Below are 18,215 nucleotides of genomic sequence, written 5' to 3'. Positions count from 1 at the left end.
ATCTTTCAATCAATTTGGGCATCACAGCAGCGTAGCGTTAGAGTTGATGCCTTACAGACCCAGGTTCCATCCTGACTACGGGTGCTGTCTGTGCGGAGTTTGTACGTTCTCCCCGTGACCACTGTGGGTTTTCTCCAGGTGCTCCGGTTTCCTCCCACACTCCAAAGTTGTTCAGCTTTTCAGGTTTAAAGCTTTTCACTGTACCTCAGTGCACGTGACAATAAACTAAACTCAACTCAACAGGTTTGTAGTTTACATGCAGGAAGGAACTGCAGATGCTGGTTTAAACCGAAGATACACAAAATGCTGGAGTAATTCAGTGGGACAGGCAGCATCTCCGGAGAGAAGGAATGGGTGACATTTCGGTTCGAGACCCTTCTTCAGATTTGTACTGTAGGTTAATTGGCTTCTGTAAATTGCCTCTAGTGTGTAGGATAGAACTAGTGTTCGGGGTGATCGCGGTCGGCACGGACTAGACGGGCTGAAGGGCCTGTTTCCGCACTGTATCTCTAAACTAACTTGGATGGGGCAGTGCCCCTTCCAGCCTCACCTGTTGCAGCAGCAGTACCGAGAGACGGGCAACTCCTCTGCCACCCGGTACTTGCCAGAGTCCGGCAAGTCCTGGCACTCACCGATGAACGCCTGCAGGTCGGTCTGTGGGAAGCCCTGGCGCTGGTAAAGCTGGTGAGGGAGAGGGCAGAGAGGAACGTGACACAGGGCAAAGGGAGCACAGGAGGCAAGCATCAGGGAGCAACACACCACGATAAAGCAAACTCAAAGCCAAGGCAAAGCAGCAGCCTCTTCAACCCTGAACTCAGTCATTCAGCACGGACACAGGCCCTTCAGCCCAACTTGCCCATGCCAACCATCTACACTATTCCCACCTAGTGGTACGGTGGCACAGCGGTAGAGTTGCTGCCCTACAGCACTTGCAGCGTCGGAGACCCGGGTTCCATCCTGACTACGGGCGCTGTCTGTGCGGAGTTTGTACGTTCTCCCCGTGACCTGCGTGGGTTTTCTCCGAGATCTTCTGTTTTCTCCCACACTCCAAAGACGTGCAGCTTTGTAGGTTAATTGGCTTTGTGTATGTGTAAATTGGCCCTAGTGTGCAGGATAGTGTTAGTGTGCGGGGATCGCTGGTCGGTGCAGACTCGGTGGGCCAAAGAGTCTGCTGTATATCTAAACTAAACCTGCCTGCGTTTGGTCCATATCTCTAAACCTTCCCTATTCATGTTCCCTGTCCAAATGTCTTTTAAAGACTTACAGAACCTGCCTCAACTACTTCCTCAGGCAGGTAGACACAAAATGCTGGAGTAACTCAAAACCAAGGCAAAGGCTGAAGGGTGACGTTTCGGGTCTGAAGAAGGGTCTCGGCCCGAAATGTCACCCATTCCTTCTCTCCAGAGATGCTGCCTGACCCGCTGAGTTACTCCAGCATTGTGTCTACCTTCGATTTTAACCAGCATCTGCAATTCCTTTTCTACATATTGAGCAAGAAATGGAACTTGAGGGGCCTTTAACAAATAACATTGGTCTTGCTGATAATCCACAACTCCTCTCCTCCCCCACCCCCACCCTGATGCACACAAATTCTATCCTACACACACACACTGGGGACAATTTACAGAAGCCAATTCACCTACCAACATGTAGGTCTTTGGAGTGTGGGAGGAAACCGGAGCGCCCGGAGAAAACCCACGCAGGTCACGGGGAGAACGTACAAACTCCGTACAGACAGCACCCGTAGTCGGGATTGAACCCGGGTCTCTGATACTGCACCACTGTGCCGGCCGGCCCTGGACAAAGATCATCAGATCCACGCCGGCAAAGACTAGTCCCAAACATGTTTATATTTAAGCTCAGGCCAGGACTAGCCAATTGCCCTGAGCTCCAGCACACTGGCTTTATCTTGTGCTAAACGACATTCCCTTTATCCTGCATCTGTACACTGTTGACGGCTCGATTGTAATCATGTACAGTCTTTCTGCTGACTGGTTAGCATGCAACAAAAAGCTTTTCACTGTACCTCGGTACACGTGACAATGGCGCAGCGGTAGAGTTGCTGCCTTACAACGAATGCAGTGCTGGAGACCTGGGTTCAATCCCGACTACAGGTGCTGTCTGTACGGAGTTTGTACGTTCTACCCGTGACCTGCGTGGGTTTTCTCAGAGATCTTCGGTCTCCTCCCACACGCAAAAGATATACAGGTTTGTAGGTTAATTGGCTTGGTAAATGTAAAAATTGTCCCCAGTATGTGTAGGATAGTGCTAGTGTGCGGGGATCGCTGGTCGGCGCGGACCCGGTGGGCCGAAAGGCCTGTTTCAGCGCTGTATCTCTAAACTAAAATAAAAACTAAAGCAGGTGAGGGTTCCTTACTTTGATGGTCTCGTAGGTGTCGGTGATGAGGGCAATGAAGAGGCTGAGGACCATGTAGATGAAGAGGCTGATGAAGGAGTACAGGTACAGCCTGCTGAAGAGCCACACCAGGTAGCTCTTGTCCTTCATGGCCGCAAACGTGGAAAACATGTCGTCGCCGTTGATGAGGGAGAAGAGACACTCGGAGACCATGTTGAGCGATCGGAACTATGGAGCCAGAGCCAAGGTCAGTGGGCAACTCCCACCCACCCACCAGACCAGCACACAAACCAACCTCCCTCCCACCCACTCCATCTACACCTCACGCTGCCCCGGCAAGGCCAGCAGCCCAGACCAACACACAAACCAACCTCCCTCCCACCCACTCCATCTACACCTCACGCTGCCTCGGCAAGGCCAGCAGCCCAGACCATCACACAAACCAACCTCCCACCCACTCCATCTACACCTCACGCTGCCTCGGCAAGGCCAGCAGCATCATCAAGGACCAGTCTCACCCCAGTCACTCCCTCTTCTCCCCTCTCCCATCGGGGCAAGAGGTACAGAAGTGTGAAAACGCACACCTCCAGATTCAGGGACAGTTTCTTCCCGGCTGTTATCAGGCAACTGAACCGTCCTCTCACCAACTAGAGAGCGGTCCTGGACTACTATCTACCTCATTGAGACCCACAGACCATCTTAATTGGACTTTATCTTGCACTAAACATTATTCCTTTTGTTCTGTATCTGTACACTGTGGACGGCTTGATTGTAATCATGTAAAGTCTTTCCAGAGATTGGACAGCATACAACAAAAAAGCTTTTCACTGTACCTCAGTACACGTGGCAATAATAACCTAATGTAATGTGGGCCCAAGGTGCCGTTCTTGTGCTGTACTGTTCCACCGTGACCCTGGAGAGGGGCGTAGGGACCAGGCAGAGGCAAATAAGACTTAGAAACAGAAACATAGAAAATAGGTGCAGGAGGAGGCCATTTGGCCCTTCGAGCCTGCACCGCCATTCAATATGATCATGGCTGATCATCCAGCTCAGTAACCTGTACCTGCCTTCTCTCCATACCCCCTGATCCCTTTAGCCACAAGGGCCACATCTAACTCCCTCTTAAATATAGCCAATGAACTGGCCTCAACTACCTTCTGTGGCAGAGAATTCCACAGACTCACCACTCTCTGTGTGAAGAAATGTTTTCTCATCTCGGTCCAAAAAGACTTCCCCCTTATCCTTAAGCTGTGATCCTTGGTTCTGGACTTCCCCAACATCGGGAACAATCTTCCCGCATCTAGCCTCTCCAACCCCTTAAGAATTTTATATGTTTCAATAAGATCCCCCCTCAGTCTTCTAAATTCCAGCGAGTATAAGCCTAGTCTATCCAGTCTTTCTTCATATGAAAGTCCTGCAATCCCAGGGATCAATCTGGTGAACCTTCTCTGTACTCCCTCCAAGGCTAGAATGTCTTTCCTCAGATTAGGAGACCAAAACTGTACACAATACTCCAGGTGCGGTCTCACCAAGGCCCTGTACAACTGCAGCAGAACCTCCCTGCTCCTAAACTCAAATCCTCTTGCTATGAATGCTAACATACCATTCGCTTTCTTCACTGCCTGCTGCACCTTAACACTTGCTTTCAATGACTAGTGCACCATGACACCCAGGTCACGTTGCATCTCCCCTTTTTCTAATTGACCACCATTCAGGTAATACTCTGCTTTCCTGTTCTTGCCGCCAAAGTGGACTTGGTTGGAAGGACCATTTTTCACATTCTGGTCCTGACCCAAAACGTGGTCTGTCTACTGCTTCCACAGAGGCTGCCTGACCCGCTGAGTTCCTCAAGTAATCTCCCTCTCTTGAGCCATCACACCCACCCCACAGCGAGCATCAGGCCACAAGCGATAGGAGCAGAATTGGGCCATTCGGCCCATCACGTCTACTCCGCCCTTCAATCGCGGCTGATCTAATCTCTCCCTCCTAACCCCATTCTCCTGCCTTCTCCCCATAACCTCTGACACCCGCACTTATTTCACAAAATGCTGGAGTAACTCAGCAGGTCAGGCAGCATCTCAGGAGAGAAGAAATGGGTGACGTTTCGGGTCGAGACCCTTCTTCAGTCTGAAGAGCCTCGACTCGAAACCTCACCCATTCCTTCTCTCCTGAGATGCTGCCTGACCTGTTGAGTTATTCCAACATTTTGTGAAATAAATACCTTTAATTTGTACCAGCATCTGCAGTTATTTTCTTACACTGACACCCGTACTAATCAACTATCTGTCTCTGCCTTAAAAATACCCACTGACTTGTGGCCTCCACAGCCTTCTACGGCAATGATTTCCACAGATTCACCACCCACTGACTAAAGGAATTCCTCCTCATCTCCTTCCTAAGAACGTCCTTTAATTCTGAGGCTGTGCCCTCTGGTCCTAGACTCTCCCATTGGTGGAAACATCCTCTCCACATCCACTCTATCCAGGCCGCTCACTATTCTGAACGTTTCAATGAGGTCCCCCCTCATCCTTCTAAACTCCAGCGAGTACAGGCCCAGTGCCCACAAACGCTCATCACAGGTTAACCCACTCATTCCTGGGATCGTTCTTGTAAACCTCCTATGGACCCTATCCAGAGGCAGCACATCCTTCCTCAGATATGGGGCACAAAAGTCCGGGAGCAGAGCAAGGACGCCCGTTGGCTGAGCAGTAAAGTAAGTGCTAATCACAGTTGAACAGGCAGTTTAAGTGAGAAGTCAGGTAAATTGGACAATCAGGCAATTTAAATTAGTGATATAAGCAAGGCTTACAAAAGGGTGCAGCCCTGTTCAGGTGCAGCCCAGTGAGAAAAGTGCGAGTCTTTGGCTGCGAGTCTTCGGTGAGGAGGCTGAGGTGAGGAGGATACGATTGTTTTAAGCCAGAGCTGGTTATAGGCACAAGGTGATGGCGGAAAAGTTGGTGCGGTGTGTTTCCTGCAGGATGTGGGAAGACGGGGACGTCGCTGGAGCTTCTGGGAGCTACACCTGCAAGAACTGTGTCCAGGTGCAGCTCCTGAAGGGACGTGTGGTGGAGTTGGAGAGGCAGTTGGATGACCTCAGGGCCATCCGGGAATGCGAGAGTTTCCTGGACAGGACCTATTGTGAGGCTGTCACGCCAAGGGTCCAGGTCGAGCGAAGGTGGGAGACTGTTTCAGGGGGGAGTGGACGTGGACGTGGACTACAGGAGACCCCAGTGGCTGTGCCTATTGCAAATAGGTATACCCTCTTGGGAACTGTCGGGGCAGAAGACGTTTCCAGTCCGAGTGGCGGAAGTCCGAGTGGCGGACCTGTTGGCAAGGATACTCGACAGGGGAGACCGAAGTCTGGAAGAGCCGTAGTGGTCGGTGACTCCATAGTCCGAGGGACGGACAGAAGATTCTGTGGCAGCAGGAGGGACTTGAGGATGGTCTGTTGCCTCCCTGGTGCCAGGGTTCAACACATCACAGACCGGCTTCAGAAAATCCTAGCGAGGGAAGGCGATCAACCTGAAGTCGTTGTGCACGTGGGCACGAATGACGTCGGGCGGAAGAGGAAGGAGGTGCTACAGCGGGAGTTTAGAGAGTTGGGAAAAACGCTGAGAAGTAGGACGTCGAAGGTAGTTATCTCTGGACTGCTACCGGTACCTCGTGCTGGTGAGGCCAGGAACAGAGAGATAGAGGGTATGAATTTATGGCTGAGGGACTGGTGCAGAGAGCAGGGATTTAGATTTCTGGACCACTGGGATCTCTTCTGGGCTAGGGGTGACTTGTACAAAAGGGACGGGTTGCATCTTAACAGCAGGGGGACAAACATTCTGGCAGGCAGGTTTGCTAGTGTGACACCTGTGGCTTTAAACTAAGTAGTGGGGGGGAGGGGTTAACAAATTGTGAATATGAAGATGAGGTAAAAGGGAATACAGGAGATATTGCAAAAGACTCTCGGAAGAATGGGAACAGAAGTTCTAGAGCGGAAAAGAAATTAAGGGCAGGGCCAATTGTGAACGATGTGAGAGGGGAGGTAAATACAGAAGTTAAAGTGTTGTACTTAAATGCGCGTAGTATAAAAAATAAAGTGGATGAGCTTGAGGCTCAGTTAGTCATGGGCAAGTATGATGTTGTAGGGATCACTGAGACATGGCTACAAGAGGACCAGGGCTGGGAACTGAATATTCAGGGGTACACAACGTATAGAAAAGACAGACAGGTGGGCAGAGGGGGTGGGGTTGCTCTGATGGTAAGGAATGATATTCATTCCCTTGCAAGGGGTGACATAGAATCAGGAGATGTTGAATCAGTATGGATAGAAATGAGAAATTGTAAGGGTAAAAAGACCCTAATGGGAGTTATCTATAGGCCCCCAAACAGTAGCCTCGACTTAGGGTGCAAGTTAAATCAGGAGATAAAATTGGCGTGTCAAAAATGTAATGCTACGGTGGTTATGGGAGATTTCAACATGCAGGTAGACTGGGAAAATCAGGTTGGAAATGGACCCCAGGAAAGAGAGTTTGTAGAGTGCCTTCGAGATGGATTCTTAGAACAGCTTGTACTGGAGCCTACCAGGGAGAAGGCAATTCTGGATTTAGTGTTGTGTAATGATCCTGATCTGATAAGGGGACTAGAGGTAAAAGAGCCATTAGGAGGCAGTGATCACAACATGATAAGTTTTACTCTGCAAATGGAAAGGCAGAAGGGAAAATCGGAAGTGTCGGTATTACAGTATAGCAAAGGGGATTACAGAGGCATGAGGCGGGAGCTGGCCAAAATTGATTGGAAGGAGGCCCTAGCAGGGAAGACGGTAGAACAGCAATGGCAGGTATTCCTGGGAATAATGCAGAGGTTGCAGGATCAATTTATTCCAAAGAGGTGGAAAGACTCTAAGGGGAGTAAGAGACACCTGTGGCTGACAAGGGAAGTCAGGGACAGCATAAAAATTAAGGAGAGGAAGTATAACATAGCAAAGAAGAGTGGGAAGACAGAGGATTGGGACTCTTTTAAAGAGCAACAAAAGTTAACTAAAAAGGCAATACGAGGAGAAAAGATGAGGTACGAGGGTAAACTAGCCAATAATATAAAGGAGGATAGCAAAAGTTTTTTTAGGTACGTGAAGAGGAAAAAAATAGTCAAGGCAAATGTGGGTCCCTTGAAGACAGAAGCAGGGGAATTTATTATGGGGAACAAAGAAATGGCAGACGAGTTAAACCGTTACTTTGGATCTGTCTTCACTGAGGAAGATACACACAATCTCCCAAACGTTCTAGGGGCTGGAGAACCTAGGGTGATGGAGGAACTGAAGGAAATCCACGTTAGGCAGGAAATGGTTTTGGGTAGACTGATGGGACTGAAGGCTGATAAATCCCCAGGGCCTGATGGTCTGCATCCCAGAGTACTTAAGGAGGTGGCTCTAGAAATAGTGGAAGCATTGGAGATCATTTTTCAATGTTCTATAGATTCAGGATCAGTTCCTGTGGATTGGAGAATAGCAAATGTTATCCCACTTTTTAAGAAAGGAGGGAGAGAGAAAACGGGTAATTATAGACCAGTTAGTCTGACATCAGTGGTGGGGAAAATGCTGGAGTCAATTATAAAAGACGAAATTGCTGAGCATTTGGATAGCAGTAACGGGATCGTTCCGAGTCAGCATGGATTTACGAAGGGGAAATCATGCTTGACAAATCTACTGGAATTTTTTGAGGATGTAACTAGGAAAATTGACAAGGGAGAGTCAGTGGATGTGGTGTACCTCGACTTTCAGAAAGCCTTCGACAAGGTCCCACATAGGAGATTAGTGGGCAAAATTAGGGCACATGGTATTGGGGGTAGGGTACTGACATGGATAGAAAATTGGTTAACAGACAGAAAGCAAAGAGTGGGGATAAATGGGTCCCTTTCGGAATGGCAGGCAGTGACCAGTGGGGTACCGCAAGGTTCGGTGCTGGGACCCCAGCTATTTACGATATACATTAATGACTTAGACGAAGGGATTAAAAGTACCATTAGCAAATTTGCAGATGATACTAAGTTGGGGGGTAGTGTGAATTGTGAGGAAGATGCAATAAGGCTGCAGGGTGACCTGGACAGGTTGTGTGAGTGGGCGGATACATGGCAGATGCAGTTTAATGTAGATAAGTGTGAGGTTATTCACTTTGGAAGTAAGAATAGAAAGGCAGATTATTATCTGAATGGTGTCAAGTTAGGAGGAGGGGGAGTTCAACGAGATCTGGGTGTCCTAGTGCATCAGTCAATGAAAGGAAGCATGCAGGTTCAGCAGGCAGTGAAGAAAGCCAATGGAATGTTGGCCTTCGTAACAAGAGGAGTTGAGTATAGGAGCAAAGAGGTCCTTCTACAGTTGTACCGGGCCCTGGTGAGACCGCACCTGGAGTACTGTGTGCAGTTTTGGTCTCCAAATTTGAGGAAGGATATTCTTGCTATGGAGGGCGTGCAGCGTAGGTTCACTAGATTAATTCCCGGAATGGCGGGACTGTCGTATGTTGAAAGGCTGGAGCGATTGGGCTTGTATACACTGGAATTTAGAAGGATGAGGGGGGATCTTATTGAAACATATAAGATAATTAGGGGATTGGACACATTAGAGGCAGATAACATGTTCCCAATGTTGGGGGAGTCCAGAACAAGGGGCCACAGTTTGAGAATAAGGGGTAGGCCATTTAGAACGGAGATGAGGAAGAACTTTTTCAGTCAGAGGGTGGTGAAGGTGTGGAATTCTCTGCCTCAGAAGGCAGTGGAGGCCAGTTCGTTGGATGCTTTCAAGAGAGAGCTGGATAGAGCTCTTAAGGATAGCGGAGAGGGGGTATGGGGAGAAGGCAGGAACGGGGTACTGATTGATAGTGATCAGCCATGATCGCATTGAATGGCGGTGCTGGCTCGAAGGGCTGAATGGCCTACTCCTGCACCTATTGTCTATTGTCTATTGTCTAAAAGCAACGAGCATTGTACAACCCAAGCCGCCCCCTCCCCCCCCGCCACCATCTCCTCCCCGCTCTGACACGTCACCCACCCCCTCCCCTACGCTCCGCGCCGTCTCCCGCCCCTCCTCGCCTGCGCTCCACACCTTCTGGTGGTAGGGCCCCAGCACGATCCAGCCGCAGAAACAGTAGCCCAGGTACATCATGGAGGCACAGCAGCAGAAACGCATCACGTTGGGCAGCGCCGCGCGCAGCGTTAGAATCAGCACCTGCAGCAAGAGGAGGCTCATACACAAGTAGATATATACATACACACAATACACACACACACACCTGTATACACACAAATAGAAACATACACACATAGACACACACCTATATACACACACAAATAGACATATATACAAATATATACAGACACACCTATACACACATACACAATAGACACACACACATATACAAACACAAAAGACACACAAATAGACACACTAGACACATACATTATATGCATATATATATATATATATATAAACACATCCCATAGACACACCCATATTGCATGACAATAGACCATTCAGCCCTTCGAGCCAGCACCGCCATTCAATGCGATCATGGCTGATCACTCTCAATCAGTACCCCGTTCCTGCCTTCTCCCCATACCCCCTCACTCCGCTATCCTTAAGAGCTCTATCCAGCTCTCTCTTGAAAGCATCCAACGAACTGGCCTCCACTGCCTTCTGAGGCAGAGAATTCCACACCTTCACCACTCTCTGACTGAAAAAGTTCTTCCTCATCTCCGTTCTAAATGGCCTACCCCTTATTCTTAAACTGTGGCCCCTTGTTCTGGACTCCCCCAACATTGGGAACATGTTTCCTGCCTCTAATGTGTCCAATCGCCTAATTATCTTGTATGTTTCAATAAGATCCCCCCTCATCCTTCTAAATTCCAGTGTATACAAGGCTAATTGCTCCAGCCTTTCAACATACGACAGTCCCGCCATTCCGGGAATTAACCTAGTGAACCTACGCTGCACGCCCACAATAGCAAGAATATCCTTCCTCAAATTTGGAGACCAAAACTGCACACAGTACTCCAGGTGCGGTCTCACCAGGGCCCGGTACAACTGTAGAAGGACCTCTTTGCTCCTATACTCAACTCCTCTTGTTATGAAGGCCAACATTCCATTGGCTTTCTTCACTGCCTGCTGTACCTGCATGCTTCCTTTCAGTGACTGATGCACTAGGACACCCAGATCTTGTTGAACATCCCCTCTTCCTAACTTGACACCATTCAGATAATAATCTGCCTTTCTATTCTTACTTCCAAAGTGAATAACCTCACACTTATCTACATTAAACTGCATCTGCCATGTATCCGCCCACTCACACAACCTGTCCAAGTCACACTACCCCCCAGCTTAGTATCATCTGCAAATTTGCTAATGGTACTTTTAATCCCTTCATCCAAGTCATTAATGTATATCGTAAATAGCTGGGGTCCCAGCACCGAACCTTACGGTACCCCACTGGTCACTGCCTGCCATTCCGAAAGGGACCCATTTATCCCCACTCTTTGCTTTCTGTCAACCAATTTTCTATCCATGTCAGTACCCTACCCCCAATACCATGTGCTCTAATTTTGCCCACTAATCTCCTATGTGGGACCTTGTCGAAGGCTTTCTGAAAGTCGAGGTACACCACATCCACTGACTCTCCCCTGTCAATTTTCCTAGTTACATCCTCAAAAAATTCCAGTAGATTTGTCAAGCATGATTTCCCCTTCGTAAATCCATGCTGACTCGGAATGATTCTGTTACTGCTATCCAAATGCTCAGCAATTTCGTCTTTTATAATTGACTCCAGCATCTTCCCCACCACTGATGTCAGACTAACTGGTCTATAATTACCCGTTTTCTCTCTCCCTCCTTTCTTAAAAAGTGGGATAACATTTGCTATCCTCCAATCCACAGGAACTGATCCTGAATCTATAGAACATTGAAAAATGATCTCCAATGCTTCCACTATTTCTAGAGCCACCTCCTTAAGTACCCTGGGATGCAGACCATCAGGCCCTGGGGATTTATCAGCCTTCAGTCCCATCAGTCTACCCAAAACCATTTCCTGCCTAATGTGGATTTCCCTCAGTTCCTCCATCACCCTAGGTTCTCCGGCCCCTAGAACATTTGGGAGATTGTGTGTATCTTCCTCAGTAAACACAGATCCAAAGTAACGGTTTAACTCGTCTGCCATTTCTTTGTTCCCCATAATAAATTCCCCTGCTTCTGTCTTCAAGGGACCCACATTTGCCTTGACTATTTTTTTCCTCTTCACGTACCTAAAAAAACTTTTGCTATCCTCCTTTATATTATTGGCTAGTTTACCCTCGTACCTCATCTTTTCTCCCCGTATTGCCTTTTTAGTTAACTTTTGTTGCTCTTTAAAAGAGTCCCAATCCTCTGTCTTCCCACTCTTCTTTGCTATGTTATACTTCCTCTCCTTAATTTTTATGCTGTCCTTGACTTCCCTTGTCAGCCACAGGTGTCTCTTACTCCCCTTAGAGTCTTTCCGCCTCTTTGGGATAAATTGATCCTGCAACCTCTGCATTATTCCCAGGAATACCTGCCATTGCTGTTCTACCGTCTTCCCTGCTAGGGCCTCCTTCCAGTCAATTTTGGCCAGCTCCTGCCTCATGCCTCTGTAATCCCCTTTGCTATACTGTAATACTGACACTTCCGATTTTCCCTTCTGCCTTTCCATTTGCAGAGTAAAACTTATCATGTTGTGATCACTGCCTCCTAATGGCTCTTTTACCTCTTGTCCCCTTATCAGATCAGGATCATTACACAACACTAAATCCAGAATTGCCTTCTCCCTGGTAGGCTCCAGTACAAGCTGTTCTAAGAATCCATCTCGAAGGCACTCTACAAACTCATGGATAAATATAATACACGTAGACATCCACACACAAATATATATATGCATATACACACACACCCCATGCACACACATATATATATACATACACATATCTACAAAATATATACGTAGTGTATACACACACCAATATACCTACAAATCTATATGCATATACAGTGTACACACACCAATATACCTATAAATCTATATGCCTATACACAGTGTGCAGTGTACACACACATGGACCAGGCACACAGCTGCTTACGTTGTACTTTTCAAAGAAGCCCAGGTACCGGATCACTCCGACCCAGACCAGCAGCGTGGAGGATCCCAGCAAGATGCTGCATATGTCGTACGATGCAAAACTCTGCAACACAAACAACGACCCATGTACCCGCACACACGTCCAAATGTCCCAGCCTCAACCTCCTCCCCTTCCACCCACCCACCGACCGCTCTCCCAGTGGAAATGAAGCGTTGCCCCTCTGGTTCCTATTCAATCTTTCCCCTCTCACCTTAAACCCATGATCTGGTTCTCTGTTCCCTGTCATGCGGGTAAAAGGCTCTGCATTCGCCCCATCTGTTTCCCTCATGATTTTATGCACCTCTAAGATCAGCACCCAGCCCCCCACTCTCCAAACTCCATGCACACAGCTGGTAGAGCTGCTGCCTCACAGCGCCAGGGACCAAGGTTCCATCCCGACTACTGTCTGCACGGAGCTTGTACCTTCTCCCCGTGACCATTCTCCAGGGGCTCCGGTTTCCTTCCACACTCCAAAGATGTTTGTAGGTTAATTGGCTTCGGTAAAATTGTAAATTGTCCCTAGTGTGTGTGATAGTCAGTAAATGGAGATCGCTGGTCATCAGATTTGGTGGGCCGAAGGGCCTGTTTCCATGCTGTATCACTAAACTAAACCTCCCCTGGCAGCTCGTTCCATAAACCCACCACCCTCCGTTGGAGAATGCTGGAATTACTCAGAGTTACAGATATGAAAACAGGCCATGGACATAAAGTGCTGGAGTAACTCAGCGGGTCAGGCAGCATCTGTGGAGAACATGGATAGGTGATGTTTCACAGAGTGCTGGAGTAACTAAGGTCAGGCAGAACCTACATACATACAGGTTCAAGGGGAAGGGAAAAAGATTTAATTGGAATCTGAGGGGTAACTTTTTCACAGAGGGTGGTGGGTGTATGGAACAAGCTGCCAGAGGAGTTGAGGCTGGGACTATCCCATTGGTTTAAGAAACAGTTAGACAGGTACATGGACAGGACAGGTTTGGAGGGATATGGACCAAGCGCAGGCAGGTGGGACTAGTGCAGCTGGGACATTGTTGGCCAGTGTGGGCAAGTTGGGCTGAAGGGCCTGTTTCCACACGGTATCACTCTATGACTCTATGACATCTAATCCCACATTACATGCGCTGCATTTTGAACGTGTCCCAGACCATCCAGGGGTTATGGGGGAGAGCCTATGGGGTCAGGCTGGCCCTGGAGAGGGTCCAGAGGAGGTTTACCAGAATGATCCCAGGAATGACTGGATTAACATACGAGCATTTATCAGCACCGAGCCTGTAGTTTGGGTTTAGTTTAGAGATACAGCACAGAAACAGGCCCTTCGGCCCACCGAGTCCACACTGACCATCGATCTCCACAGACTAACACTATCCTACACACACTAGGGATAATTTAGATTCATACCAAGCCAATTAATGTACAAACGTGAACGTCTTTGGAGTGTGGGAGGAAACCGGAGCACCCAGAGAAAACCCACGCAGGTCACGGAGAGAACGTACAAACTCCGTACAGACAGCACCCGTAGTCGGGATGGAACCCGGGTCTCTGGCGCTGTGAGGCAGCAGCTCTACCTGCTGCACCACCGTGCCACTCGCTGGAGTTTAGACGGATGACAGGGGACCTCATTGAAACTTACCGAATACAATAGACAATAGACAATAGGTGCAGGAGTAGGCCATTCAGCCCTTCGAGCCAGCACCGCCATTCAATGCGATCATGGCTGATCACTCTCAATCAGTACCCCGTTCCTGCCTAGTGAGTGGCCTGGATAGAGAGGATGTGGAGAGGATGTTTCCACTAGTGGGAGAGTCTAGGACCAGAGGGCACAGCCTCAGAATTAAAGAACATTCCTTTAGGAAGGAGATGAGGAGGGATTTCTTTGACTGAAGGGTGGTGAATCTGTGGGATTCTTTGCCACAGACGGCTGTGGAGGCCACAAGTCAGTGGGTATTTTTAAGGCGGAGATAAATAAATTCTTGATCAGTGCGGGTGTCAGGGGTTATGGGGAGAAGGCAGGAGAATGGGGTTAGGAGGGAGAGAGAGATCAGCCATGATTGAATGGCAGAGTAGACTAGATGGGCCGAATGGCCTAATTCTGCTCCTGGAACCTATGACCTTGTTACTAGCCCACCACCGTTGCCGGGGCCCACGGGTCAGACCGCACGCAAGCCTCCGTCGTCCCCCCCACCTTGGCTTCGATCTCCATCTTGAGGACGGAGCCGGCGATGGTGAGCAGGTCGCTGGCGATGATCAGGGTATACCAGCCGTTAAGGAACTGTGAACGCTCAGACCAGCTCACATGCTTGTCGTATTGCTGGGCAAAGAAGCTGGCAAACTCCTGCAGGGACAGAGAGCACAGGCACTTACCGACTAAACACACCAACGCCTGCACTCCCACAGAAGGCCGAGGAGATACGGCATGTCCCCCACAACTCCCAGCAGCTCCAACAGATACACCACAGAAAGCATTTTACCAGGATGCATCACAGCACGGTTTGGGATCAGCTCCATCCAAGGCCTGCATGAAACTGCAGCGAATTATGGATGCAGCCCAGACCATCACACAAACCAACCTCCCACCCACTCCATCTACACCTCACGCTGCCTCGGCAAGGCCAGCAGCCCAAACCATCACACAAACCAACCTCCCACCCACTCCATCCACACCTCACGCTGCCTCGGCACAAGGGGTAGGCCATTTCGAACCGAGATGAGGAAAAACATTTTCAGTCAGAGTTGTGAATCTGTGGAATTCTCTGCCTCAGAAGGCAGTGGAGGCCAATTTTCTGAATGCATTCAAGAGAGAGCTGGATAGAGCTCTTAAGGATAGCAGAGTAAGGGGGCATGGGGAGAAGGCAGGAACGGGGTACTGATTGAGAATGATCAGCCATGATCACATTGAATGGCAGTGCTGGCTCAAAGGGCCGAATGGCCTCCTCCTGCACCTATTGTCTATAATACTGCAACACTCAATTCTGCTATTTTTCTCTTTTGCAGGTTCCCAAAGAGTCTTTAGACTTGAGATACAGCATGGAAACTGGCCCCTCGGCCCACCGGGTCCACGCCGACCAGCGATCACCAGCACGACCCTACACACTGGGGACAATTTAACTGAACCAAATGAACCTACCTGCACATTTTTGGAATGTGGGAGGAAAGTGGAGCACCTGGAGTAAACCCACACGGTCACGGGGCAAAAGTACAAATTCCACACAGACGGAGCCTGTAGTCAGGATCGAATCCAGACCTCTTGCGCTGCAAGGCAGCAACTCTACCACTGCACCACTGTGCCAGCCCAGAGGGGGTTGGGCCAAACACAGGCAAATGCGAATGACTTTTGAGAGATACAGCACAGAAACAGGCCCTTCAGCCCACCGGGTCCGCGCCGACCAGCGATCCCCGCACATTAACACCATCCTACACACACTAGGGACAATTTTTACATTTGTACCAGGCCAATTAACCTACAAACCTGCACGTCCTTGGAGTGTGGGAGGAAACCGAAGATCTCGGAGAAAACCCAAGCAGGTCACGGGGAGAACGTACAAACTCCATACAGACAGCACCCATAGTCAGGATGGAACCCGGGTCTCCGGCGCTGCATTTGCTGTAAGGCAGCAACTCTACCGCTGCGCCACCATGACCACCCATGGGGTCTTAGATGGGGCATCTTGGTCAGCAAAGTTGATTTGGGCTGAAGGGCCTGTTTCGATGCTGTTCGACTCAGTCTCTGCACTACCTTTCATACTTGTGCATGAGTTGATCTTAAGCATGTATAATATAAGCATGCTGCATAGAACAAACAACCTGTCACTGTGTGCAGGAAGGAACTGCAGATGCTGGTTTACACAGAAGATAGACAGAGTGCTGGAGTAACTCAACGGGTCAGGCAGCATCTCTGGAGAACATGGATCGGTGACATTTCGGATCGAGACCCTTCATCAAGACCCTAACCATAACTTCAGATCCAAGGGTCTTGACCCAAAATGTCACCCATTTCTTCTCTCTAGAGATGCTCATGAGAGGAATAGGTCGGGTAGATGCACAGTCCTTTACCCAGAGTAAGGGATCGAGGACCAGAGGACATAGGTTCAAGGTGAAGGGAAAAAGATTTAATAGGAATCCGAGGGGTAACTTATTCCACACAGAGGGTGGTGGGTGGATGGAACGAGCTGCCAGAGGAGGTAGTTGAGGCTGGGACTATCCCAACGTTTAAGAAACAGACAGGTACATGGATAGGACAGGTTGAGGATTGTGGACCAAGTGCGGGCAAGTTGGACTAGTGTAGCTGGGACATTGTTGGCCGGTATGGGTGAGTTGGGCCGAAGGGCCTGTTTTCACACTATGACTATCCACTGCATGACTATGGTGCCTGACCCGCTGAGTTACTCCAGCACTGTGTTGGTCTGCAGTTCTCCACTGCACGTGACAAACAAACAATACCTTTATCAAACAAGAGGTAATACATACATGCTGCAGCTTTATCCCATTGACAACAGATCGGGTGCATAGGATCAACGAGATCAGGCAAATCCCAATGATAAAACCATCAAATATCATCATATAGTGGCTGTCCCTTTGCACTGGGAGAAAGAAACGCAACGTTAGAGAGACCAGAGCAGGTTAACAGAGATGTGGTGGGAGCTGACTGCACACCACGTCCTCCACAGATGCTGCCTGACCCACTGAGTTACTCCAGCACTCTGAACCGTCACCTATCCATGTTCTCCACAGATGCTGCCTGACCCGCTGAGTTACTCCAGCACTCTGTGAAACGTCACCTATCCATGTTCCCCACAGATGCTGCCTGACCCGCTGAGTTACTCCAGCACTCTGTGAAACGTCACCTATCCATGTTCTCCACAGATGCTGCCTGACCCACTGAGTTACTCCAGCACTCTGTGTCTATCCTGGTCCCTACATTTTGACTGCCCACAGCGGGTGTTTCTGTGAGGGATCCACATCACCATCTAGTGGACACTTGGAATATTTCATTTCAGCCTCCCATTTGGTGCAGCGGGTAGAGCTGCTGCCTCACAGCGCCAGAGACCCGGGTTCCATCCCGACTACAGGTGCTGTCTGTGCGGAGTTTGTACGTTCTCCCCGTGACCTGCATGGGTTTTCTCCGGGTGATCCGGTTTCCTCCCACACTCCAAAGACGCGCAGGTTTCTTTTAGTCTTTCTCCACCAGTTGATGAGGCTGGAATGGAGGCAGCAGAGGTTCACCAGGATGTTACCTGGGCTTGAGTTACAGGGAGAGGGTGGGCAGGCTGGGACTTTTGTCTTTGGAGTGCAGGAGGCTGAGGGGTGACCTGACCGAGGTGTACGAGACCACGAGGGGCACGGATAAAGTGAACACTCAGTCTTTGTCCCAGGAGAGGATTCTAAAACTAGAGGGCACAGGGTTAAGGGGAGAGGGACCTCAGGGGCAACCTTTTCATTCAGAGAGTAGTCCATGTCTGGAACGAGCTGCCAGAGGAAGCTGTAGAAGTGGATACAATTACAATGATACAATGAAGATATGTGGGCAGATATATGGACACGAACAATTCAGCTTAGTATTGTCATGTGTACCGAGGGAGAGTGAAAAGCTTCGTTACGTGCTATTCAGTCAAAAAGACTTTGACTACACAACTACAATCAAGCCGTCCACAGTGTCCAGATAAAGGATACAAAAATGTATACAGTGTACAGATAAAGGATGGGAGGT

The 18,215-nt window shown here is 49.1% G+C and overlaps 1 protein-coding gene across 1 annotated transcript in view; it reads right to left on the bottom strand.

The window, feature by feature from the left end:
* Positions 1-546: 546 nt before the first annotated feature.
* Positions 547-18,215, bottom strand: part of mcoln3b (mucolipin TRP cation channel 3b) — a 30,409-nt gene continuing 12,740 nt past the window's right edge. The window contains exons 7-12 of the mRNA XM_078408112.1: positions 16,976-17,088; positions 14,694-14,843; positions 12,476-12,577; positions 9,441-9,563; positions 2,378-2,584; positions 547-681 (exon numbers count right to left, since the gene is read on the bottom strand). Of these exons, the coding sequence (XP_078264238.1) occupies positions 547-681; positions 2,378-2,584; positions 9,441-9,563; positions 12,476-12,577; positions 14,694-14,843; positions 16,976-17,088 (830 nt within the window). The remainder of the gene's footprint in view (positions 682-2,377; positions 2,585-9,440; positions 9,564-12,475; positions 12,578-14,693; positions 14,844-16,975; positions 17,089-18,215) is intronic.

This window comes from Rhinoraja longicauda, chromosome 11 (genome assembly GCF_053455715.1).
Source record: "Rhinoraja longicauda isolate Sanriku21f chromosome 11, sRhiLon1.1, whole genome shotgun sequence".
Taxonomy (NCBI): Eukaryota; Metazoa; Chordata; class Chondrichthyes; order Rajiformes; family Arhynchobatidae; genus Rhinoraja; species Rhinoraja longicauda.
The sequence above is the reverse complement of the archived record's forward strand: the minus strand, read 5'-3'. Positions and strand labels throughout refer to the sequence as shown.